The following is a 25,101-nucleotide window of genomic DNA, read 5'->3' as shown; positions in this document are numbered from 1 at the left end:
GCTTCCATATATCAGACCATCAGAATCCCAATAGTCCTGTAGTAGATTCTAATTCAGTTTTTTTTTTCTTTTAGTATCCTAGGGACAAATCTTCCAAGTCCAGTGCGACCTGGAAAATTTTTAAAGTTATGGATCTCTTATGGGAAAGGAAGCTACTATGGAATGTACAGAAAGGAGGAATTTGAGGGGAAAGGGCTGATCTGTCATCTGTGAAGGATTGGTATTGGTTGCTGTGTTGTTCAGAGGGTTGGATGGTACCTTCTGAAGCTCTGCCTTTCAGAGCATGGAGGAGTCTCAGCTGGAAGCTGCACGTAGAAGTTCCAGGACAGTTTTGGATTCCTGAATGTAATGGATAGGGAAAAATGGACAAAGAGAAAGGAAGCATGTCATGAATAAAATTCCTGGCTGAAGGATACTTGTTTGCAGTGAAGGAATTGATGGCAACTTGAGTGGTTTTTTTTTTTACTTCTAAACTGTTAGCAGCCCTTTTCCCCAAGTAGTTGTTGTTGCTAAGTAAATGCCTTCAGCTCAATTTGGAAAACAATTTTCCTCTGTTATCATAATTATGAAAACCAAAGGGATTTTTTTTTCCATTAGGAGATTAAAATGTGAAGGCTAGGTTCACACAGGTGATACTGTTCATCTACACAGATCATGGTTTTTTTTTCTTCCAAGTTATTCAACTATTTAAAATATATAATCCTTGCAATCAAGAGTAACCACTGTGGATCTATAAAGTTCCTGTTTTTGAAGCTGTGAAGTGTTGCTTATTGGTTTGAGAAGGAGAGTGACAACTGAGAGAACACACCCTGAAAACAACCAAAGAAATGCTGCCTTTTTTTTTTTTTTCCTCCTTAGTATTTTCATAAGCAATGCAGCATTGTTAAATTCAAGCAATTTGCAGATGGCTGTATATGAGAACTCTGGTATATCATTCTCAGGAAGTGTTTTGTTCAGTCACATGTCATTTGATGTCATTTGGTGCTTTTGTAACAACAGTGCATTGTATCAAATGCATCTTTATGGGCCAGGAAAAATGTTACCACAACAAAAATGGTTCAGCAGTACCCAGATAGGATGGGAACAATTGGAGTCTGCCAGAGTTTGGCAGTCCTACCAGCTTTCAAATGAACTGCTGTAATATAGGAAAAGCCTGTACATTTGTAACCTTTCATAAAAGAAAAAACTTTGAAAACATAGACATTATGGAAAATAAAAGAAACTACAAAGACTTATTCATCCCAGTTGAAAGGGAAAACAACTTTCTTGCATTTGTTTACCACGTGCACTCCAGCAGGTGGCTTTTCTGTTCCCTGGTGATCCAGTCTCATATGTTAAAGTGAGAAGTGGCACATGATGCTGTCTGTTGCCTTTTTCTTGGGTTCATATCACCAAGAAGATGGAGCTAACAAGCAGCAGAAGCCACATGTAAATGGCAGGAGCATTTGTGTTCCTAGATCCATGAACAAAGTGCCCTCTGAACTTCATAGACTTTTCCCTTCTTTTAAAAAATACATCTATAGGTAGCATATGCCCTGTCTGAGAAAAGGGAGACTTCTACTTCTGCAGGCATTTTATCAAGGTTCTGGGGTTTTCCCCATATGCAGTCTAATCCAGCAGAACTCACTAAAGTCTACTAAAGTCTACAGGTTACATATTCATAGTGTCAGTTAAGTTACACATTTCTCTTTCTTTCTCCTTTTCAGAGCATCCTTCATGACTAAAACTGTGCCCTGTGGGAATGAGCTTCATAAATTTCTGATCTGGGACACAGCTGGTCAGGAACGGGTGAGTATCAGTTTGCAGAACGCTTTTATTATCCTGGTCTCTCTGATGTCCTTTTTCTAAGCCTTTCATCTTCAGAAGACTTTGTAAGTATCAACCTCCTGAATCTTTGCCAGGCTCTGCAATGCAGGTGGTCAGCAGGCACCAACCATGTAGGTTCCCTTTTCATGGATGGGGAGAATGCAGAGACAGGCTGACCATACCACTTACCTAAAAAAAACCCTAAACCATGGTGTGAATTGTCTGCCACCTTCCCCAAGGCAGCTTGAGCAGTGCCCCAGCAACATCCATTTCTCCCCTGGTTTCATCAGGTTTGTGTGTGGCAGCTCTCATTGGCATTGGAAAGGCTTTGACTTCCAGCCCATGGGCTGAGGGTGGTCTGAACTTAGGTGGTGACTCCGGGGTTGCCTTGGATTGGGACATTGAATAGGGGCATGGCTTTTGTCTCCTGTTATTATTTTGGAAATTACCACTGGCAACCTGAACTGCTTTGGATTTTTGTCTTGATGTTTTTTGAGTGTCTGAAGTGAATTGCTCAGATCAAGCAGCTTTTCCTTTGACTTAAAAAAAAAAAAAAAAAAAAAGCCAGAATGGATTTTTGGGCATTAGTTCATCTTGACTGTATGTAAGTCTGGCTGATCATTTTTTTTCTTTTAACAGCCTCAGTGGCAGTAGTATGCAGTAATAGACTGTAGAGCTGTAGGTTTCTCTTAATATATGCCCATGTTTTGCCTTGAGAAATTTGAGAGAAATGGAAAAACTTTTGTGCACTCCTGAAACATCTTCAAACTTGTGAAATGGCACTGTGTCTCTTCACAGGGAAATGTAGGTGTGCTCACATTAGGTTGGGATAAAAGGAGATGTTTATACAAACTGGGATGTCAGTCCTGATGCATCCTACTGTATTCTTCATACCTTGTATGTGTATTGTGGGCAAAGAAGATTTTTGCTGTTAAGTGCAGGAAATGCTTGTGCTTTTATTTAGAATGCACAGCATGAGGTAAAGTGACCCTGATGAAATCTGTTGGCTCATCACAATTCAGTATGTTATTTATGATGGGAAAATGGACCTTGAAAAACATTATTTGGAGTGTAGCCTAATTCCTTCCCTTGAATCTTGTTTGTTCCATTTCTGCATGGTCTGGAGCTGATAACTGACTAATTATTGCAAGAGGTAGCAAAAGTTCAGTTTTCTTTCCCATGGTTTCAGTTTCTTTGCTTTCTCTCCGTTTTCCCTCTACTGCCCTGCTCTCTTTGCTTTTTCTTTCCGTTTTAGCACTTTATACACAAAACTCAGTTAGTTAAATTTTGATAAAAGTATTCATCTAATTTCCTATATAGTCTAAGGACTCTCAAAGCCCTTTAAAAATAGGTGAATAGTAATATTTGCATTTACTGAATGCCTCATTTGAGGCAGGAAATCTGGGACTGAGCTCTGACTCTTGGACACAAAATCTATCCTTCCCAACTAGTCCATAATGTTTCCTCTCAAATTTTTTTGAGTCATCTTTTTTCAAACATCTCCTTTCTTTTTTTTTTTTAGTGTGTCAAACCAGTAGTGAGCAGTGAACACCACAAACTCTGTTAGATTGCTTAGAATCTCTTACAGATAAGACATGTTACGGGTTTTCATTAATTAGTAATCATGAATTAGTCCAGGGACCATCTTTTTATTCTATGTTTGCAAAGTGTATTCCCAGTCCTTCACTAGGACTAGCAAAATGGAGTGATATAGTAAACAAAGTTAATTGGTGTTGAGTTCTAGCTACAGAGGCAGACAGGTTTCCCAAGGTGAGGTCCATACTGGTTCAGGTCGTTCTCTGTCCTAGAACTTTCCCATTTTACAGCTAAACACATGATGCTTCTCAATATCTTACTTTAATCAGGGATTTTTGGTTGCTTTGTTTTGTGTTGCTCCTTCTGATCTGCTCTTCAAGAACAAATGTCTCCCCCCTGTTAAATTCTTTCTCATTATCCTCTGAACAGCAATGATGACCCAACATTTCCAGCCTATCCCAACCTCTGGGCCTATTGCTGTTTTCACAGTGTGCTAATAAATGTCTTCTGAGTGTTGTTTCTGCTTTGAGAGTTGTCCTTCCCTTGTTCTTTGCAGTTTTTGTTGAGGCTTTGTGTTCCACTGTTGAAGCCTGGCAGTTTTGTCAGTCTGTACTGATGAGAGCAGTGTTTAGGACTTCCTGCTCTTTCAACATTGCCCTCATTTGTCTTTGCTCTCCTGAATGCAAGGCCAGGCATAAGCTTGTGCTTATTCTGGAGTCGGGGTGCTCTGTGCTTCCCCAGCTGTGCCAGCTCTGTCTATGTGCTGATGTGGAGCCTTCACAGCAGGAGAGCCCTGGCTGAGATTTAACTGAAACCTCACTTATGCCATGAAAATGAAGCTCAAACTTTTAACTGTGGTAGAGCAGGCAGACAGAAACAACACAAATGGCACTTCCATGATCCTCGTTTATGAGTTTGTCCTTTTTAATGAGTTTTTGCTTCCCTGTTTGTGATTTTCTCTGGGAAACTGCTAGCTTGGGGTCAGTGCTGCAGAGTGACAATAAGACAGCAGAAAACGGGGATTGAAAGCATTTCTGTCATATCCCTGGTGGGGGTGAATGCTGAGCGTCCTTCTTAAGAGGAGACCCTGGAGAGGGGTATGTGGCTTGTGGTGAAAAATTCACATTGTACTTGATTACAAAAGGAGAGAGAGCTTCTTAATCCTTTTACCTTGGTTTTTTTTTTTCTTTCCCTTTCTTTTTTGACTAGAAATAAACAAACTGGCAGCACACTTCACAAAATCCTCCTATCTTCTGTGCCCAAGTACTGGTCTCTGTGGACCTGGTTGCTTTGTGTTGGTGTACTATCCAACCAACTCTCTTTATTTTTTTCTTCACAGTCACTTTCCCTCCACACCAGTATTTCTCAAATGTCACTTTTTCCCCTCCTATCTCACGTTTTCCCCATTAGCTTTGAATTGTTGCCACAGACTTAGGGACTTACAAGCTCAACAATGATGTTGTTATTAGCAAAGATTCCCTCCCCTAACAAGAGTCTCCTTGCAAGTTAGTTAATGATATTTTTATTAGCATATATTTTGGTTCATGGTGCCCTAAGTAGCTTCTAATTACAATGCTTTGTTTGAATACCTTGGGTGGCTGCCAGCTTTCCATTTTGCCAGCTGAGGAATATTGTAGCAAGCAGGGGTCTGAGGGCCATGTTTCTAGGGCAAGAAAATTTATCTCTGTCCTTTTAAAATTTACTTTGTTGAACTCTGGGACTTTTAATTTTATTTAATAGAAGAAGCCTCAATTACTTGAGCCCAGTTTAAACCTCGATAAGAATTATCCTGAGCTGTGAGCTTTTTCTTTTTTTGTTTTTAACCTTCTCCATTTCCAGGAAAAGGCTGACTGATGACATGTCCACAGCTCTTTATAGCTCCCTCTTTTCTGAGTGGCAGTATTTGTCCTGGTGATTCAGAGACTGTGTCACAACACCATCTATCAATGACTTAATTATTTCCACAGGCAAGACGCAGCCTGAATTTTGCTCTGTGGTGTTATAAGGGTGGCTCTGATGGTCTCCCACAGCTCAGTCAGAGTGGGGGTGGTTCACTGTGTGTGGTGTGAGGACCTCCCTGCAGTGAGCTACCTCTTGCGTGCTGCAAATGTTGACAGGTGATTTGGTAGTGTGAGAGCACAAGTGGCATTAGAGCTAGCAAGAATATATTATTTTTACTATTTTCAGAGTGAGCATAAAGCACGGTAAATCATTTAAGGGATGCATTTAAATGTGTTTTTTTCTTAAGCTTCAGCAAACTTGCAGCATGTGTAGCTTGACAATGAGTCATGGTTTTGGTGTAGTGTCTTTTGCATCCTTTGTTTAATGACTGTAAACTTCAGAAGGGCTAAGCACAGGTCACTTCTGTGATGTTGCAAAAGTTTGTTGTTTGCTTATTTAAAATATCTTTAAAAGGTTAACCTAAAATGTTGAGATTTTCCCATCTTCAGTTGAAGAATTCTTAGACATTGGAAAAAAAATGGTCACTCTTTTATATGTATCTATATATATTTAATCTTCAATTTAACTAGCAAAAAATACCTGTAGATCAGAGACAGACAGATCTTTCCTGATTTATTCTGCTTTTAAATCCTGAGAACTGGACTTCCAGCCTTCAGTCATGTAAGGAAAACAACTCAAAGTTTTAAAATGCTAAATGGTATCTGGAAGTGGCTTTCATGCATAACATTTTTCCCATTTGCTCTTTGCCAGCTGAGAATGTCAGGAATTTTGTATCCCTCCCTGTTCCAGAAGCTTGTGTTTCAGGATAATCTGTTTAATGCTTTTGGGTTTTGCCTTTGCTTCTGCCTCTGCACCACCACAGTTTTCTGTTTGTTGGCAGCCACTGCCTTGAAAGTGACAGGAGTGGGGCATGTAGCTGCACAGACTTGAGCAAGTGTACTTCAGGTGGGTTTTGGGACAGGACTGAAGGGGTTTTGTGGGGGTGGCCTGGCAGGATGGGCTGAGGGCAGGAGAAACAGAACACCCAAAATCACCTGCAGAGGGGTGGGAGTGGCCTGCTGAGTGAGGGGACTGATGTATGTTTAAGGTAAGAGTCCAGAAAGTGTGAGTGCGTGTAATGGGAAGGGGAAGGAAGCTGCAGGGCTGTGACACTGCCCGCACATGTCAGCAAGTATCAGACCCAGAGGCTGTGGCTGTCCTTGCCATTAGTGGCACCCAGATAAAGAAAGAGTAATAGTAAGGATCTCTGACCTTGAGAGGAGCCAAGGGGTTTGGTCTAGGCCACTCAGATGCAATGTATGTTGTCAGAGAGCAGCTTCCTAGGAAAGGGAATGAAATTTAGTCAAATGATCACAGCTGTCAGGAAGCAAATCTTGTGCTGCTGTGCACCTGCAGGTGCTTGAGAAGGCACTGTGTAGGAAAATCATAGCTGAATTCGAAGTGTGTAACACTTGCTGAGCACTGGTGTGATTCTGCTCAGTCTGTGCACCCTTATCCTTTCCAGCTGTGCTTATAGGCAGAATTATAATCCTTTTGCAGTAAGAGCAGGTGATGTTCTTTACAGTCTAGAATAGTAAAAGCAACCAAATACAGGAGTTAGGTGGTTGTTGTAGCTGTTGGTTTTGCTTTTGCTTTTTTCCCTCTTGGCTGTGGAGTTGGAGGGAGGCAGCCCTACTGCAGCAGTATGCCAGTCCTGGGATGTAGCACCACAGGATGGTGCAAAGAGCTGCTGACATGAATTAATGTTCCCTGGTGTGCCTGGCAGATTGAATGAATCCCAACTGTCTTCAGCAGCATTTGTCAGCCTGTATATAAACAAGCAGGCGTGGTAGTTTTTATTTCTGTATTTATTTGGCTTCTGTTTTGCTTTCTAAATCAGCATTACATTAGATAGGGTTAAGAGACTTCCACTGCCACAGCTCAGGTGTGATTTACACTGTGCTCCCTTGATTTTGGTTTTCTCTTCCAAGTATGACGTGACGGTTTTCCTTCTTCCCCATTCTTTAATGTTAGTAAAGAGGAAATGTGATAAGTGTTAGCTGTGACCAAATACACCCCTCCATTATGAGATGCACAGGAAGCAGAAAGCAAAATACTACACTGCTTTTAAATAGGTGGTAAATTCCTTAATGGCTGCTTTGTTCCATCTTTCTGTCCTTTGCAAGGGCAAAGCTTCTGTTGACTTCATTGAGATGGCCAGATGAGGGGTTGCAGAATCTCAAAATACTCCTGGAATCACTGAAACTCTGGTTATGCTCAGCTTGCATTTGCACCGTATAAGACTGAATTTGCTCTCTGTATCATGGGGCTCTACAGCTGTAAAGGGTTGGGAGGCTGCTAGTTGGACCCTTAGAGAAAAAGGTTATCTGCTTTCAGCGGAAATTTCATCATGGACATGTGGCCTCACTTCTTCCTTAGTGTCAGAGATGATGAACCACAGGTGCAAAGTGGATGTTTTGTTAGAGGAGCACAAGAAAGAAAGTGCTCTGACCCCAATCAGCATTGCTCCTGTATTCAGGTGACTGTAGGTATGGAGCACACTGTGTGTCTCCAAGGAGGAGAGTCCTGAAAGTCTGTGTAAAGTAATTGATTTTGGGTTTTGGCATGTCTTTGGTAAAATAAGTTTTTTATTTATATTTTGAGTTGTCCTTTCAGCCTGGCCCTTGGATTGGAAAATGTACCCCTACAACCTGAGTTGTGTTGTAGGTAGTTGTGTTGTACTGTGTAATTCAGCAACCTCAGCCTCACCAGTTGTTACCAACCTCTCCAAAAGCAAAACGGGACTAATGAGTGATGCAGTTGGTCAGTATTTGCAAATAGGAAAACTTTTTTTGGTGGACACTGAATGAGAGGCATGAATGAGCTCTTCTAAATTACCACAGTAGGTGAGCTGCTAATGGCAGTTTACTCATTATACAGAGATGGGAGGTGTTCCCAGTGCTTAGAAGGTGAAAAGCAGTGCAGAGGAAGTTTGGTAGTGTAAGTACCAAGGCTCTGTATTTCTTGCTCCCAATAAAAATATATGCTGTAAAGTTGTAGGTGAGTTTTTAATTTTTTTTTAAAGGGTGATCATATGAGTATGATACGGCCATGAGAAAAGTGTTAGGGGACATGCAGTTAAAGCTGTTCAATGTCTATAATGCTGCATACAAACCTAGTCACCAGCAGTCAGGAAAGATGAATGGAAGCCAGACCAGGCACAAGGAAAGGTGGTTAGACCCTGATTTCTCCCTTTTACATTATCCTCAGAGTGGAAGAGCCTGGTATAGCAAATCACAAAATTAAATCTGCAAGCTTGCTACTCTATATTAATATTTCAGCTAAAGGCAAGCATTGATCCCTTAATTTTACTAAGTCAAGGTGCAAGCAAATGACAAGTAATTTAGTAATTAGGAATTGAGAATGTTATTAATTTTCAAAGTAATATGATCCCTGTAGCAGTATAATGAAAAAAAAATCCTAATTATTTTAGGCAGAACATTGATCAGCTTTTGAAATGGGTTAGGAGTGTGATTATTTGTGATGGTGGGAGCTGATGAACGTCTCTTTCTGGTCTGTGTTTTCTTGTTGGCCCAAGGGGATGTGAGCTGCTGCTGGCTGCAGGAAGGAGTGGCATCTGCCAGAGTGCTGCTCTTGGCTGCAGGTTATGGAGCAGCTGGCTCTGTGGAAAGTTGGGGCTGTAACCTGAGTGTCCGTGTGGCAGAGCTGGGAGCGGCTGACTGAGCATTTTTAGGTGGCCCTTCTCAAGCAGAGTTGTTCTTATGCCAAATCTCAAACTGCTCCTGTTTCTCCTAATTTTCTTAGGAATTACTGGATACAGAAATACTGAGCTATAAAATCAAGGTTATAGACATTGTCATTTATAATACAGAAGATAGTCCCGTGAGATTTAATTTTGTGAGCTGTTTTTTTGTGTGTCACTTGTTTTGGGCATCTGTCCCACATTTGGTCCTTGGCAGGTGAAAAATGTGCAGATTAGTATTTTGTATTCCTTTAATTAATTTGATGTGACTCTCTTTTTCCAATTAATTAGGCCAGAAGAATGTTCAAGAGGACTTTGCTTTTGGGCACTGATTTAAAAGAAAAATTAAACATATTTATTTGCATGATATTGGAAAATTCATGTTCATAAGGCACATTTGTTAAGAGTCTATCATTAGATCATGAAACTCGTGCAGTTAAAATTTTTCAGTCCCTCTTGATTAATTCAGTGTTTCAAAGAGGCTTTTCCTGTTTTCTTGTAGAAAACAGTGATTTCTTGTGACTGGGACATAGTGTGTTGTCATGTTTGTTTATTAGCCTGTATAAAAGAATGACAAAGGGCATTTTTTTGTTTGTTTTGTTTGTTTTAAATTACTTTTATTTTTGCTTTCTGGGCCTAACACTGCAAATATTCTTCAGTGAAACAGCTATTAAGGGAAGTATTCTTGTCAGCTGGTCAGAAGAAAGGGAGAGAAATTCCCAAGATGATGTACAGGTTCTCAGTGTGCTTTCAGGTCCAGTCTTGAAGGAATTTGGAGTATGTGAGTTTAACTGCATGGTTCCTGTGAAGTGGTTACTGTTATCTGAGAGCTCCTTGTAAATTCATGAATACTGTGTAATCTAGATTAAAATGTAATCTAGATTAAGACCAAATCAGCATGTATCTAGGGTGTGTATGTTTTTTTCCAGGAGTTGACAGACTGGGAGGAGTGACCATGAAGGGTCAGATGTACCCTCCACAGTTAAGGTTCCTGACTTTCAGGCTACTTTAATGCAACCCTTATGCTGAGAAGAAGGTCTTGGAAGTTCTTGAAGTTTGTTGGTGTAGGCACTGGCACTCAGTGAACCAACCAGGCAAGGTGCCCTCCTAGACTTGTTTGTGGTTAGGAAGGACTTGGGGAATGTGACAGTAGGTGGGATGCCTTGGCCACAGTGATCATGAAACAAGTAGTGATGCAATGTTTTCTTTAGGCCTCCTATGCTGTTAACATACTTGAAAAAGCCCTTCTTGTTATCTGAAGTGATGCCCAAAGTTTGTCAGTGTTTAAGAAGCATTTGGACAATGCCCTTAGCAAGATGCTTTAACTTTTGGCCTGCCCTGAATTGATCAGGTAATTGGTCTACATGATTGTTGTAGATCCATTTCAACTGAACTGGTCTGTTCTGTTCTAACATACTGAAAATTTCTGTCATGATTTAGGAGCCTAAAAATTCTGGAAAGTATTTATTGCATTAAGCATGCAAGTAATAAAGCTACACACTAAAACCCCAGAAAGCACACGTCTACCCAACTCCCTCAGGATCTTGGCTGATCCCATTTCTTCAGACCACGCTTCTCGACTGATTCCTCTTTCTTTTCTCATCCTCTTTCCTGCTGTTTTCTCTTATTAATGAGCTCTCCCACCTGCCTCGCTCCCCAAAACACTTCAGCACTTGACCATCTGTCACTGCTGCTGTGCATCCATACTGTTATAAAAGAAAGCGCCGACCTTGAGCTGGTGTGCGTGATCTGTGATAAATAGCTTGCAAATGGGCAAGTGAACCAGCATGGCAAATAAATTGCCTGACACATTGCACGTGAAACAGCAAGAAATGTGGAGGCTGCTAAAAGTCTAAATGCTCAGTCAGTAGGTACAGTTCTAGGAAAAAGATGTGTCCAGTAAATGTGCAGAGGTTTGCAGTGTTGTAACACGTGGATCCGTGCATGTTTGCTGGGCAGTGAAGTTCAGACCCTGCCCTAATAATGTATTTGATTCAGGAGCTGACCTCGGTTATTAGCTGCAGCTTAATATGCCGCTTTTGCAGATAACTTTTCCCCCCAAAAATTACAAAATGGCTATGCGAGCATCGTGACACTGAATGCATTTTCCGAGAAAGATTATTTTTGGTTTGTTTGAGACTAAGCTTAGTTGAATCAGCAGAAAGACTTTTTTTACTTCCTTTCTCTAATGGTAATTGTAAACTGAAATTCTAAATCAGCCGCTTAGTCATTGGTAAATTATGAAAATTATGCTGTTCTTCGGTTGTTATAACAAACATACTTATTTCTTGGGGTGTTTTCCCTGAAGAATGTTTTCCTTGAAACAAAAAGCTGAAGAGTAACTGCAGAAATCCGTGTTTTTTGAAATATCTGCCGTAGTATAGGCTAGGTAAACAAGACAGGTGTTCAGATTTTTCTGGCAAGTTAATTTTATCCAAGTCATTTGCAATGCTTTATAAAATTCAAACACAAGCTGAATCCAGTCTTAGATCTACAAAGCAAGACTGTAGTTTGCCACAGGAAAGGGTCCCTATGCTCCCAAGCGTAGGTGATCTTTCTGTCAAAACTTGTCCTCAGAGTTCATGCCCTGTAGTGGAAATGATGCACTGAACCAGTAAGTGCTGGTTGCATAAATTCAGTGGGATGAAGAACAGCAGAAGATAAAGGAGCTCTGCTTTCTTTGTGTTTAAGGAAAATTAGAGAATGGGTGACCACTGATAAGGTCTGTTCTCCATGGAATGAAAGAAGGTGGGTGGTCCTGCCATGGCAAGTCTTTGTAACCTGGCAAAGCCTGTGATAGTTCTGATTTATTAATGATACTTTCTCTTGGGGGTTTATGTTTTAACAGTTTCATTCCTTGGCTCCAATGTACTACCGAGGTTCAGCAGCAGCCGTGATAGTGTATGATATCACCAAACAGGTAAGACCTTTGGGATGCTTTGTGCCTGTGTTAACTTCTCTATTTGGGCCTGAGCTGGAGTTAAACCCCACAACTGCAGAATTTAATCTGTATGGGGTGTATACGCTTTGGTTGTTTATGTAGATCTGGGTGGAGGTGTCCAACTGCCTTAAAACATTAAATAAAAAGTCCTGCTTCTGTGTTGTTTCAACTTCATGTAGACAAAAGGTTGGGCAGTGCATTTTGTTAATGTTTCTTTGGGTTTCTTCTGGCTAAGTAGACAGGATTAACATCCTGCAACACCCCCTACCACCACCACCACCACCACCTATGTTCTCTGTGTGGAGTTGAATTTTTCCTACAAAAAGCACCTCTTAGCTTTATCAGCTGAGCAGAAATTATTTGCATATTACTGATTTTAAAACTAATTATTTTTATCTAAGCATATTAATTTCATGTTTGTATTGCAGGCATCGTGTCTTAATTTTGAAACTGGTAATGAAATAATGAGTCTCTGACCTTTTATCTCAACATTATTAATTTGGAATGAAAATTGTATTTTTAGATCCCTAACTTCTCTGGCTCATTTCTCAGGCAGAGAAGGCTAGGAGATTCCAGCTGAATGCCTCTTTCACTGCTTTTGGAAGAACCCCCTGCTGATGTAGCTGAGTTAGAGACAGTGCTAATGGATGGATGGCCAGGACAGTTCCCTAGCATTTTATTCCTTTCTTGCCAATTGCATTATTTACTGCTAAGTTGAGAGGGCTGGTTTGGTTCCCCAGTGCATTAGTGTAATGATCTGTCACTGCTGGTGGTGGTCACTGTTGTGCAGCAGTGCTGTTCTCCACTGCTAATGTGCCAGGAAAGGTGAGGAGGAGTGAATCGTGATGAATTGATACTTTTGATTTAAATATCTTACAGCTGATCTTGTAATATATTGTAAGAATGAAATTTTGTTTTGCCAGCCTTTCTCCAAGCTTATATGCAACAGCTCTCAGGATAAAGAGGAGGAAATAGGAGAGGAAGGTCAATTTGCATTTCACTTTTTGATGCTTAATATTCAGTGTTAATCATTAAAGCAGAATGGATTTTTTTTCCCCCAAAAATTCGGCTCTACCTTCTGTGATACTGGTGCAGCTATTGCTGATTTAGACACAACTGTCACGTGCATTTCTGAAGGGGAAAAAATTATTTACAATATATTTGGGAGCTCGCTTTGTCAGTAATAATTTCAATTGTGCATTATAATTAGAATATCCAGAAAGAAGTGTGATCTTAATCCTACTACTTCACTAGTGTAAAGAAATAGAAAAATTACTATTAAAAGGTAGGTAGCATCAGAGAGAGTTTGATTTTTGTGCTTGGAGGGGAAGAAAGCCGAGTGAATCATAACCTCTCTCTTCAGTTTCCTAATGAGTAAATTGAGGTTTACCAGATCACAGATTTGGAAATGTAGGGAGGTGGGCATCACTGTGGAAGCTCTCCTGGATATTACCAGAAATATGACAGTAGTTGAGATGGTAGGCCACTGGACAGAAGTGAATTAGACAAATGAAGCTCACATTAAAAGTGAAGGAAATGAGCTACTGGATGAGCTGGGGTAGTTTCTTCATCACTGGAAGCTTAATATTCGGTGCTGCTTTGGAGTGGGGAGGAGTGGAAGGGGAAAAGAGGAGAGCATCCAAGTTGAAGAATTAATTTGAAGAAGTCTTATGGCCTAGAGCTTGAAAAGCAAATTGCATAGATAGATAAATGATCTTCTAGTCTTGTGATCTATATAATTATTTTTGCATTAATACTGTCAAAGCTGTACTCCTCCACTTTAAAAACAGGCAAATACTTTGGCAGAAAGCGTGCTGGTAGCTTACTTTGTTATTTCTCTGATGTAGGATTCATTTCATACTTTGAAAAAATGGGTGAAAGAACTAAAAGAACATGGTCCTGAAAACATTGTAATGGCCATCGCTGGAAACAAATGTGATCTTTCTGATATCAGGTAATACTTGCTGTTGTTGTTTTCATTGCAGTAACTATATTGTTTCTTCCCTTCAGGTAACAATTTTGCTTCCTTGTTATAATAGTATATAATTTTGGCCACCTATAATAACATCAGTGATTCTAGCAATGCACAACCTTAACAACAACAGCACAACCTGAATTATGTACTTTTTTTAACCTCCTTTTTACTGCCTTTCCTCTGTATTTGTACAATCTCTACATCCTTTATCTGCTGAATCGTTGGGAATGGAAAAGGGTTCTCTTTTTTTTTTCCTTACTTCCTTCCATTCAGTTAGAAGGTGCAGAATGTACTAAGTGATGAACAAAACCTGTAGTGTAAAGCTGAGAGGGTGGGCAAGAGGTAGAAAAATATTAATCACAGAACTCTGAGAACTTGTGATTTGCAAGAACTGAAACTGTTTCATAATACTGGATGTAGAGGGTGTATCTTGGGGGTTGTTTGGAGAGTAACCTCAAATAAAACTTTTGTCACCTGTGTGAAGCAAAGAACCTCCTAGATAAAAAAAGAGGGGAGGGTTGAATCCACACCCCTGCAGAAGAGCTGAGATAATACTATTTGGAATGAGAGTGAAGCTAGAATCACTCTTCTGCTTGTTAGCTCTATTTTGGATTTGCATTTATCCTTTCAGGAACTGGAAGCACATTCTGCTGTACAGTAGTGATTCTGTGTGTCAGTCCATGACTATTATTTCTTGCTTCATCTGTGAGTACAAACTCGGTGATCATATCTGATGCTTTCCCCTTATGACCTCATAGGCTCTCATGGTTGTTCAAATACGTACCCATGTGTTTTGTTATCGTTACTTTGGCCCAGATTCACCAGGGCTCTGGAGCATGTGTGTAACTTCAAGTATGTGCTGCAATGCTTTATTGAATCAAGGCCTACATGAGGGTTTGGCCTGTGTGGGTTTTGTTTTGTTCTCCCCTCTGCCACTGTCAGACGTGAACCAACACAAAGCTGCAGCCCACTGCTTTCTGTAAGTAGTGAACAAGCCCTAATTCTGAAAGACTTCTGGTTTCTGTTGGGCTAAGAATCAGGGACACAGATGTATTGGCATTTCCTACATGGTGTTGTGATATGCTGGTCAACATGGTGAAACTGAGTCCCACAAGACAAAAATTTCCAAATGCGAAGGAGGATAAAAAGAGGAAAGGATGATTATAAAAATAAAACCAAAAGCCAGTTAGCACAAATCAGGCATTTTGGTTGCTCTGAGAGTCACTTTTAAATTTATTGCTTAAGTGATCCCAGCAATACAGTTGCCAGATTAACTCAAGGGTAATACCTACGGAGACGGTGACAAATGGCAACAATTGCAAATGAGTCCCTAACCAGCCCTCTTCCTGCTTTTGGAAGTATTTGCCATACAGCAAGCTCTTAAATGCTGTTGCACCAGAGGCAGGTTGAAGACCAAAAAAATCCTGCATCCCAGAAATGTTGTGAGAGTACTGGGGTTCCTCACAGAGCAACTGGGATCTGTGATCTTCCCACCGTGTTAATATCAACCGCTATCTGTAGTTACTGATTGCTGATCATCCAGTTCTTGCTCCTGTTCAGCCAGTGTAGTTCTTCTTTGCACAGATTGTTTTTGCTGTGTGAATGGTCCTCATTATACTCCATGAGCTAATGTCTCTTAATCTTTTTGGTTTTTATGGGAGAGGACTTTTTTTCTCCCCATAATTATGAATAGTTTTGGCAATATTTTTTTGTGCAGTTGTTCTGTCTGCATCCCCCCAATCTTTTTTCTTTCTGAACTTATCCAGTGATGTCCAGCTAAAGAGATTTTGGTGGAAAAATAGAGAGTAGACTATCTCATATGTGATGTATTTTCACAATTCTTCCAGAAATCTGATTTATGCAGTGCATGCAGCTGTATGCATTCTCTGTCTGCTTTATGCCTTCAGATTTACTTCAGTAAAAATGGTTTTAGGTGAAACTTGTCACCAATTTATCAGATTGTTTCCAATGAGTAGAAAATACACATGCCTTTAGGCACAGAGAATTTAAAAATAAGATGATGTGAGCACACAAGAGCAAGCTGCTGTTTGTATGAATTTTTGGCGTCTCCTCTTGGTTTTGTAGAGCTTTTGGCAGATGTTTTGCTGGATATCAGAGAGACAGCTGCTTTTAAGACCAATGTGAATAGATGCAAAACAGGTCAAGCTGACCCAGTTCAAGTTGGTTTGATTCTGCCATCTCTGTTAGTGTAAGAGATAATGTAAGTAGGAATGAATGTATTTCTCATAATTATTGACTGTGTTACCCTCCCTGTTTAGCATCTAGAATTTGATTTTGAGCTGCCAAGATGTATTTGGAACACTTAGGGGTCACACTGCTTTTCCTTGATGTTGTTAATAGGCTATCAGCAATTCTTGGTGCTCTGTTGAAGTAAATTTCTTCTCCACTTCGAAGGAATTTCTACAGATCCTTGGTTAAGAGTATTCAGGAGAATTTTGTGCTCAGATCTTCACTCTATGCATCCATAATATTTCTTTATTCCATGATTTATCTGGACTTCTGTAAATCCTTTGGCACAACAACATCCCTACAACACCCTTCCCTCTCAGCTGGCAAGACATGGATTCAATGGATGGACTGTTTGATGGATAGAGAGTTGATTACACTGTCACATCCAGAGGGTAGCGGTCAATGGCTCAGAGTCCTGATGGACACCAGGGGTGTCCCTCAGGGATCCATATTGGGACCTGTGTTATTTAATACCTTCAATAATGACACAGACAAAGGGATTGAGTGCACTCTCAGCAGTTTGCTGATGACACCAAGCTGAGTGACGTGCTTGACACACTGATACTGAGAGGAAATTGTGGAAGAAGTCTCTGGATTGGTACATTGGAGCTGTGGGATGAAGTAGTTGGTGCAGATTGCTGTTGCTCCAAAATCAGGAATAGAGGTGGTTAAAGATAGCAGCGTACACGGGCAGATCCACCTTTGCCACGTGGCTCAGGGAGATACAAGGCCAGCACAGGGCTTGTTTGTTTAAAGCAGAAGTCTTTTGCATGTTGTAAACTGCGTTTGCCAGCTTTTGACATATGAACTATTAGTTGCAAAATGAGGGTGTTCTACTTGTGACTTGAAGATGGTGTCACTTTGGTGAAATGGCACGGAATGGTGTCTTTCCCCAGTGAACTGTCACTCACAGATTGCTGTTGCTGATGTGCTCAAAGTCGGTGGCTTTCATATTTATTTCAGAATCTCTCGTTTCCTTGCTGCTTGCAAAGACCAAGACATACGATGCTCTTACCATTTTCATCCACAACAGTTGTACCCTATCTTGCTTGAACATTTGGCATGTAGAGAATGCTTTTCTCATCATAGTCAAATATAAAATATGAACAAATGTGGTTTTCTTTAAATCATCTTCCTTTTCTCAAGGCATGGATTCAACAGCAAATCCCAGAAATCTGCAGATTGATCAATTTTGTTGAAATCTTGATATATTTGAATAAGATGATCTAGATGCCATATGAAGAAAGATAGTACTGCTTTTACTGAGAAGAAGAGCGTATTAATGTTTTTCTGATCAGGCTGTGTTTGGGGTTGTTTGGTGTTTTTTCCTAAATTTTTTAAAAAATTTGGTCTCTTTTATTTATAAATGTTTTAATTTTTTTCAAGGGAGGTTCCTATGAAGGATGCCAAAGAATATGCAGAATCTATAGGTGCAATTGTTGTTGAAACCAGTGCAAAGAATGCTGTTAACATTGAAGAACTTTTTCAAGGCATAAGTAAGTAAATGTTCCCTTTAATTAATAAATTTTGATTGTTTAGAGGTTTTCTCTAAATATCTGTCTGTTTCATGTCTATAAACTACTTCCCCAAGGACATCAATAAATCCCACAAAGCCTGTGGTATGGCTGCTATTTATGCAGATGTAAACTAAGAACAACTTTGAATACACCAGAGCAAAACATAGTAGATACAGGGTAAGCCTGTTCCTTCTAAATCTGTATATAAATCCTGACCTGAGTCATATCTGCTGTTTCAGACCAAGCTTGCTGTAGAGGCAGTAATGTTGATCTTATCATCATGTTGCTAAAAACTTAAATGTTGATAAATGCTCCTGGAGGGCATTGGTAAGTAGAAAGTAGTCATTGCTGTGGAATACATCAAAAAAACCCCAAACAGATAAATTTCTCTCCAGGCATTCTAAACATGATGAGACTGGCACTTGTCATGAGGAGAAGAAAAACTGTCTTGTTCAGTTTTCTTTCCAGGGATTCCAGTGCTGGTCACTGTTTGCAAGTGGGAAGGACCTTGCAGGGTTGAAAGGGACCTCATGAGACTTTGAGTCCAACTTTCTGCCCAAGCAGACTTGGTAGTGAATTCAGACCAGATTGCTCAGGCCATTGTCTGGCTGGGCCCCAAAGCAGAGGTTCCACAACCTCCTTGGGCAGTTGTTTAAGTAGTCCTCACAGTGACATCCTCACATCAAGCCAGAACCTATTCTCATTCAATTTGTGCCTTGTCCTGGGTGCACCTCACTAAAGAGCCTGGTTCAGTTTCTCAGCAGCCCTTCCCATGGGTACTGACAGGCAGCTTTGTGGCCCACCAAAGCCATTTTGTCTCCAGGCTGAGATGGCCCTGTTTGCTCAGCCTCTCCTCACAGGGGAGGTGCTCCAGCCCTCTCTGACATGCAGCCCTCCTCTGAGTTTGTGCCAGCTTGTCAACATTTTTCTTGTATTGCAGGCCCAAAGCAAGTGTGACCTAGCTGGTGTTAGACCACATCTAAAAGGGGATAACCAGTGTGCCCAAGGTTCTGTCTTGGCTCCTGTGGGTTGCTGCTGGCTGTCTATGCTGCCAGAGTGCGCTGCTGGCTCATGCTCAGATTGCTTCCCTCGGGTCCTTTTTGGGCAGAGCTGCTTCACAGGCAGCCAGTCCCCAGCCTCTCTCATAGCCAGGGGCTCTTCCTTCCCACAAGTTGTGCATGGCATTTGTCCTTTCTGAAGTATGTAAAGGCTCTAGACTGTAACATCCCAACTTGGACGTACCAGGGTGCTGTAGGGGGAAGTATCAAAAGCCTTGCCAAAGTCAAGGTAAACAACATCCAGTGCTCTCCCAGTCGTGCTGTCATTGAGGGCAGCCAGGATGGCTGGACCTGGTTAACCCTCCATAAGTCCATGCTGACTGGTCCTTCACCTTCTTGTGCTCAGAAGCAGCTTCTCAGAGGATTTGCTCTGTGGTTTTCCCAGGAAGCAGAGTGAGGCTAACCAGCCTGTAGACCCATGGCTTGTTATTGCCCTGTTTGAAGACAGATAAAACATTCACCTTTTTCCATAACCTTTCAAAAACAACAGGGATGATAAAGAATGGCCTTGCTCCCTATGCATCCTCAGGCTTGTATGGGTTAAGATTTCTTAAGAGCTTCTGATGTTCTTCCTTGAAAGGTCTGATCTACTTCCACTACTGGTGTTTCTTCCTCTCCCTGAATCCTGTTTTAGGGTGCAGAGACCTAGGAGACAGCATGTCCAGACACTCAGCCTTGTTCCCCTGAAGTTATTTTATTTTATTTTGTTTTATTTCACGTATTTGTAGTCAGCTGATGTTATCTAGCACACTTTACCTGAGATGGGGCCTGTTCAACTGTTTGTTTTGCTTACATGGGATGTGTTTGAAATAGCTAATGAGAACCAGTATTCCTAGAATACACTACCATTCTTTTGCCTCCTTTAAAAAGGAGGTGTGTGCTACATGGCTGTCTGGAGGAACTGGTTCTTCGCTGTGATAGTTTACTTGTTTGTCTGCATCTGATGGTTGTGGATGTTCTTGCAGAGGAACTCATTCTTGCCACGTAATTAGATAATTAGTTTCCATCTTTGATAGGCATTGCTGCAGCTGGCAGTGTGCACCGTCCCTAATAATGAATATAATAGACGAGGAAAATCAGCTAAATTAAGTTTAGTATGAACTAGATACCCAGGCAAGTGCACTTAATTCCACAGGCAATTACTTCTATATATTGAAATATTTGGTCTCAGTGGATCTATGTGTGACCTTATCAAACACTCAGCAGAGAGAAAGGAGAGAGTTGGTAGAGTATGTTGATAGAAATATAATGGAAACCAAGTGAAAAATGCTTGATTAGCAGTAGAATTAATTAGTGTGGTTGTGACTGGGCAGAGGGTATGGATAAGTAACGTTATGATGTTTTACACCACTTCAGTCTTGCTGCAATTTCCAAAAAAGTCTGTCTCTGCCCAAGTTGCATAGCAGCATTTCTGCCTTTTCAGAGTATGAAACCCTCCTGTGGCCATATCTCCTACCCTGTTGACTAATTTTGTTTGTGTGGTGCCCTAAAAGTCATGCTGCAGCCTTAGTTTTGCTTTCATGCTGCCTGAGAGCTCCTGCCCTTCTCCCTGTGCTGCTCATGAAGGGCATGGTGCAGCTCCCTGGCCTCTGAACAAGGAAGCAGCAATTTCTTTTTACCTTGGACTTTGCAGGTAGACTGTATGTGTTGTCTGTTTTACAGTCGAGGTTTGAAAGGATATTCCAACATGTGTGAAGAATTTCTCTATTAAATCCTCCTTGAAATCGATAGCCCAAGCACAAAGGGTAGACTTCATTTTATTTTAGCTAAAAAATTTACCTCCTTCTTGCCTATGCTTTTCATTTCTCAGGGGCATTTTAACATAAACATTTTTCCTTCCTGAGATGTCTAACAACTGTTTCTTTCCAGGGATAATGTTGTGAATGGAGTGGTATAGTATGATAGAAAAAATGTACTCATAATGATAGAAAGAAGGTGTAAAGGAAAGAAAGGGGAACTGGGATGTTTTGTTGGTAGCCAGATAAATCTTGGAAAAATTACAGAGATGATAGAAAGTTTGCTTCATTTCTAAGGTTATTATATTACACTGTGCTTAAAATATTTTTTAAATAAGTTTGTCTCAGAATTTGAGGATTTGGCTGCTTAGAGGGATGTCTTCATAGCACGGTCTCAACACAAATCCATCATCCTTAATTTGTCTCAAGAAAATACAAGATGTGAAAGACTAGAATCAGTAAAAGTTTCTGATCTTTTGAAAATTGGTCAAATTTGGCAGGAGAGGTATTCTGCAGTCCCTGTACTTGGGCAAATAAGGCTGAGGAGGCACTGAGCATGGGAGTCAACAAAATCAGTGTTCTCTGCACTGGGGAGTTTGTGCTGAGCTGAGTAATGGGCTGCATGCAGCTCCTGGGTTCTGTTGTACCCATGGGATTTCAAATGGTAAGCCACTACACTTAGCCTGGGTTTGTTTAGCAGTGCCTGGCTGAAAGCTTTCTGTGATTGTGAAATATCACATGACTGATTTATGTCTCTGTAAACATGAAACAAGTATTTTTAATACAGTTGTATATTCCCAATTTGAGCTAGATTTTTCCCAGTGTCTTTCTTTAAAGGTTTTTGACATAAAAAGGGCTTAACAGTTTAGTGCTTTTTCATTTGTTCTAGTAATTCTTTCTTAATAGCTGTTTCTATAGGAACAAATGTTATTAACTTTTTATTCTCAGCCTTCAAAGAATCATAGGCACAGTGGCTCCTTGTTGCTGGTTTATACCTTGGCAGCAGCAAAAATGCCAGGAATGTATTATACAATAGCGGTTTAATAAAGTTGTGCCTGTGCAGAGGGTCGTACCTGTTCTGTATTGCCCCTTCTTGTTTCTGGGACTTCAGCCCACTGACCTTTGCTTGTGCCTGGCTGGTTTTCAAAGACTAAACAAGCTGCCCCAAGTGTACTATCATTAAGTGGCAATCAAACCCTTGCAATTCTCAGACACCTGTTCATTTACCAGCTCAAATAAGCCTTAGCTACCTTATTCAAATCTGGTACACACCCAGCTGTTTCTCTTCAGCCTGTGTGTGTTGCCTGCTACCTCAGTGTGAAGGTGTCCCAGATATGAAAGAGCAGATTACGTAAAAGCCACCCTGGGTGCACAGCAGAGCCGAGGCTGTGGGTCCCAGGTTTATACCAGGCTGCATCAGGAGCTCCAGAGGGGAGCAGGCTGGTGGGACAAGCAAGCCACTGAAGAATACCTAGCCAAGTGAAACATGACATAAACTTGTGTTTAAACAAAACAAACAAAAATGTTACGGCCATGTGTTATTTTCTTTAAAGTCTGGCAAATCATAGGACAATATAATGGTTTGGGTTGGAAGGGACCTTAAAGATCATCTAGTTCAACTCCCCTACCACGGGCAAGGATGCCACCCAGTACCTCAGGTTGCTTAAGGCCCCATCCAACAAAAGTGGGAGATTGGTGTGCTACCACAGTGGGCAAGATTGAAGCATTTCAGCATTTTCTGTTGAGGGTGAGAAGAAAGTGGAGAAGAATGTTGTCAGAACTACGCTATGGAGCCTGTGCACAGAGTAGTTAGCATGCTTGCTCTTACTGATGCTTGTACTACGAGAAGGAGAGACAGGCTGATGTTTAAAAATCCAGATAAGAACATTGTTCCTAGATGAAGCTTCCTAATGAGAGCAGAATTTCTGTCTTGGGATTCAGCCTTTCATGTGGTAAATGCTCAGTTATAAATGTATGAAGCTATTGATTTTCTGATACCTTGCCAGCAGCTCATATATTGAATATTTAATGTAACCCAAATACTTGTTTCCTAGAAATGCTGGGAGATTAAAAGAACCAAATCAAACTCAATCTCTAGAGTTTACAGTTTAACCAGTTGTATACTGGACAAACTAAAGAGGAAAGTATGAAATACCTGTGGAATGGGGAAGGGATCCTTTCCAACAGACATTCGATATTTGCACTGACTCAGATGGGTGAAATTGCAGATTAACAGTCTTCAAGCTTTGTGAGTGATGAGTATGGTGGTTTTCATCCTTTTATCCGCTGATCTGCAGATACCTGTGAAGTACTTTGAAGAGGTCTATGAAAGATGTTTTAAGAAAAGAAAGTACATTTTGGTTACAAAGAAATTTCACGTATGTCAATTTTTAAGGTAGTCCAAACTCATAACTGAATTTTTGTAGGGGGTGTGAAAGCATGGAATAACATTGTCCAAACTTACATCTGAGGTTGTTATATTCTTTACAGTTTATGTTCCCTGTGTTCCAGGATTAGTTGTCCTCTTGCTTTCGAACTTTAGTGAATAGAGCAAAACTTAATGACCTTTAGACTATTCCTATAGTTAAACATGTGGGGTACTGGATTTCTCTCCAACCAAGGAGAGCTCTTCAACTTAAAACAGTAGTAAATAAACTAACACAGCCCAAAGTTAATTACAGCAGGACCTTGATTCAAGGTTGGATCTCTTAGTAATTAAAGTAATTAGGAATACTGTTGTTTACTTTGATACATGCAGGATTTAAATATTTGTTTGGGTTTTTCCTGGAGATTTTAATTAAATGAGCAAAATGTTGTTGTATTGCTGCTTCCCCTAAGCAAGAACTTGTGTCAGCAATCTATGCTTTTGCATTAAATAAAACCAAACCAAAGGCTTTAATTTCTTGCGTTAGTTAGATGCTGTTAGCTGTGCTATTAGGAGTATTAAAACAATTGCAACTTAACTATGTTTAGTTATGCAATAGATTTTATTGTAAAATTTATTGTGTTCCTGTGCATGAAAACTTACAACATGAGTAAATAGTCATCTCTGTCAATTGGGGAAATCTTAACCTCGCTATAAGTATGGGGGGAAGAAAGAACTAGAGGCAGACTAGTCAGCCAAGCTTTATAACCCATGTGGGAAACTTCTAAAATACCACAGAAATGGGTTTCAGAGCATGAAAGAATGTGGGGAGATAGGAAATGGGACTGTCTTAAGTCCTACAGGTACAGAAAACTGCCAAAACTGTTGGGTCAGATGTGCCTGCTTCACTCTGCCTTGTCTTCACAGATGGCTGTTCTTTATTAATGAGGTTTGCAGGGGCTCATCTTGCTGTGGCACAGCTGGCAATTTGAGGAGGAGGTTCTGGCCATTGTATAGCTGTTGTACCACTGCTTGAAGAAGTTAACCTTTTCTCAGGTGAGCCATTAGAAAAGCTCACCTGAGCTCTGACAGCTGTCAGGCTGCTGCTCTGGGGCAGAGTGAAATGGATTTCACCTTCCTTTAGCCCCCTAAAAATTATGTTGTACATGATTTTCAGGAAAATGGAAAGAACAGCACAGAAAGCCACTGCTTGGCATTCTGATTGCTTCTTATCCTTAGCAGAATTGTTGTTGTGTTAGATAGCAGGACTCTTGAATGGCCTGAAGTTGTGTCTGGGTTTAGGTTGGGTATTAGGAAAAGGTTCTTAACCCAGAGAGTGGTGGGGCACTGGAACAGGCTCCCCAGAGGAGTCGTCATGGCACCAAGCCTGGCAGAATTCAAGACACAGTTGGACAATGCTGTCAGTCATATGATGTGACTCTTGGGGTGTCCTATGTAAGGCCAGGAGTTGGACTTGATAATTCTTATGGGTCCCTTCCAACTCAGCATATTCTGTGAGTCTTTGGGACTTGACTTCATCATCTGGTTGTGCCAGCTCAGGTTGATCACAACACATCTGTTTCCACAGTAAATGAGTTATCTGTTCGATGCACTGTTGTGTTTGTCCCTTTATCAGCATGGTAACTTGCGAGTTTTTTACTCAGCCTTAATGCTCAGTTTGAAGGCTGATCCCAACCTTTCCTTTCATGCTAGTGAATGTCACAGCTTCCAACTGGAGCATCACATTCAAAAAGGAATAAAGAGAGCAGCTTTTATTACTGTGATGATGCCTCCTGCTTCCAGCTGCAGCAGAGCAATCCCCGTCCATATTTCTTCAAGTTCTGCTCGATGAGCTGTTACCCAGTCTCTGTTGTCTCTCTTGCTTCTCTGCTCCAGTTTTCATTTTTCTTCATCCCCATTTTGTTTATCTCTTATTCCACCCTCCCATTTCCCAATCTCTTTGCCTCTGGCACTCTTAGAACAGCAACGCCCACAGTGCTGATTAATCTCTTAACAAATCTCAGATTCAGTAGCAGGAGTTGGAACTCTACCAGGCTTTGGAGAAGACTCTGACCTTCATCCTGGACTGCCTCAGCCCGACTCAAACATGCCAGAAAGGAGGAGATGCAATTGCTTTAGGGCTTTTCATCTGTTAATCTGGATGATTCACTTCAGGACTGTGACATTTTCTGTAACCCTACATTTGAGCAGTC

General features: G+C 40.8%; 1 protein-coding gene across 1 annotated transcript in view; it reads left to right on the top strand.

The window, feature by feature from the left end:
- Positions 1-25,101, top strand: part of RAB31 (RAB31, member RAS oncogene family) — a 60,632-nt gene that overhangs the window by 27,432 nt on the left and 8,099 nt on the right. The window contains exons 3-6 of the mRNA XM_082278270.1: positions 1,707-1,788; positions 11,895-11,966; positions 13,835-13,941; positions 17,599-17,708. Of these exons, the coding sequence (XP_082134396.1) occupies positions 1,707-1,788; positions 11,895-11,966; positions 13,835-13,941; positions 17,599-17,708 (371 nt within the window). The remainder of the gene's footprint in view (positions 1-1,706; positions 1,789-11,894; positions 11,967-13,834; positions 13,942-17,598; positions 17,709-25,101) is intronic.

The sequence above is a fragment of the Coloeus monedula genome, assembly GCF_965178545.1.
Source record: "Coloeus monedula genome assembly, chromosome: 1".
NCBI lineage: Eukaryota > Metazoa > Chordata > Aves > Passeriformes > Corvidae > Coloeus > Coloeus monedula.
The sequence above is the reverse complement of the archived record's forward strand: the minus strand, read 5'-3'. Positions and strand labels throughout refer to the sequence as shown.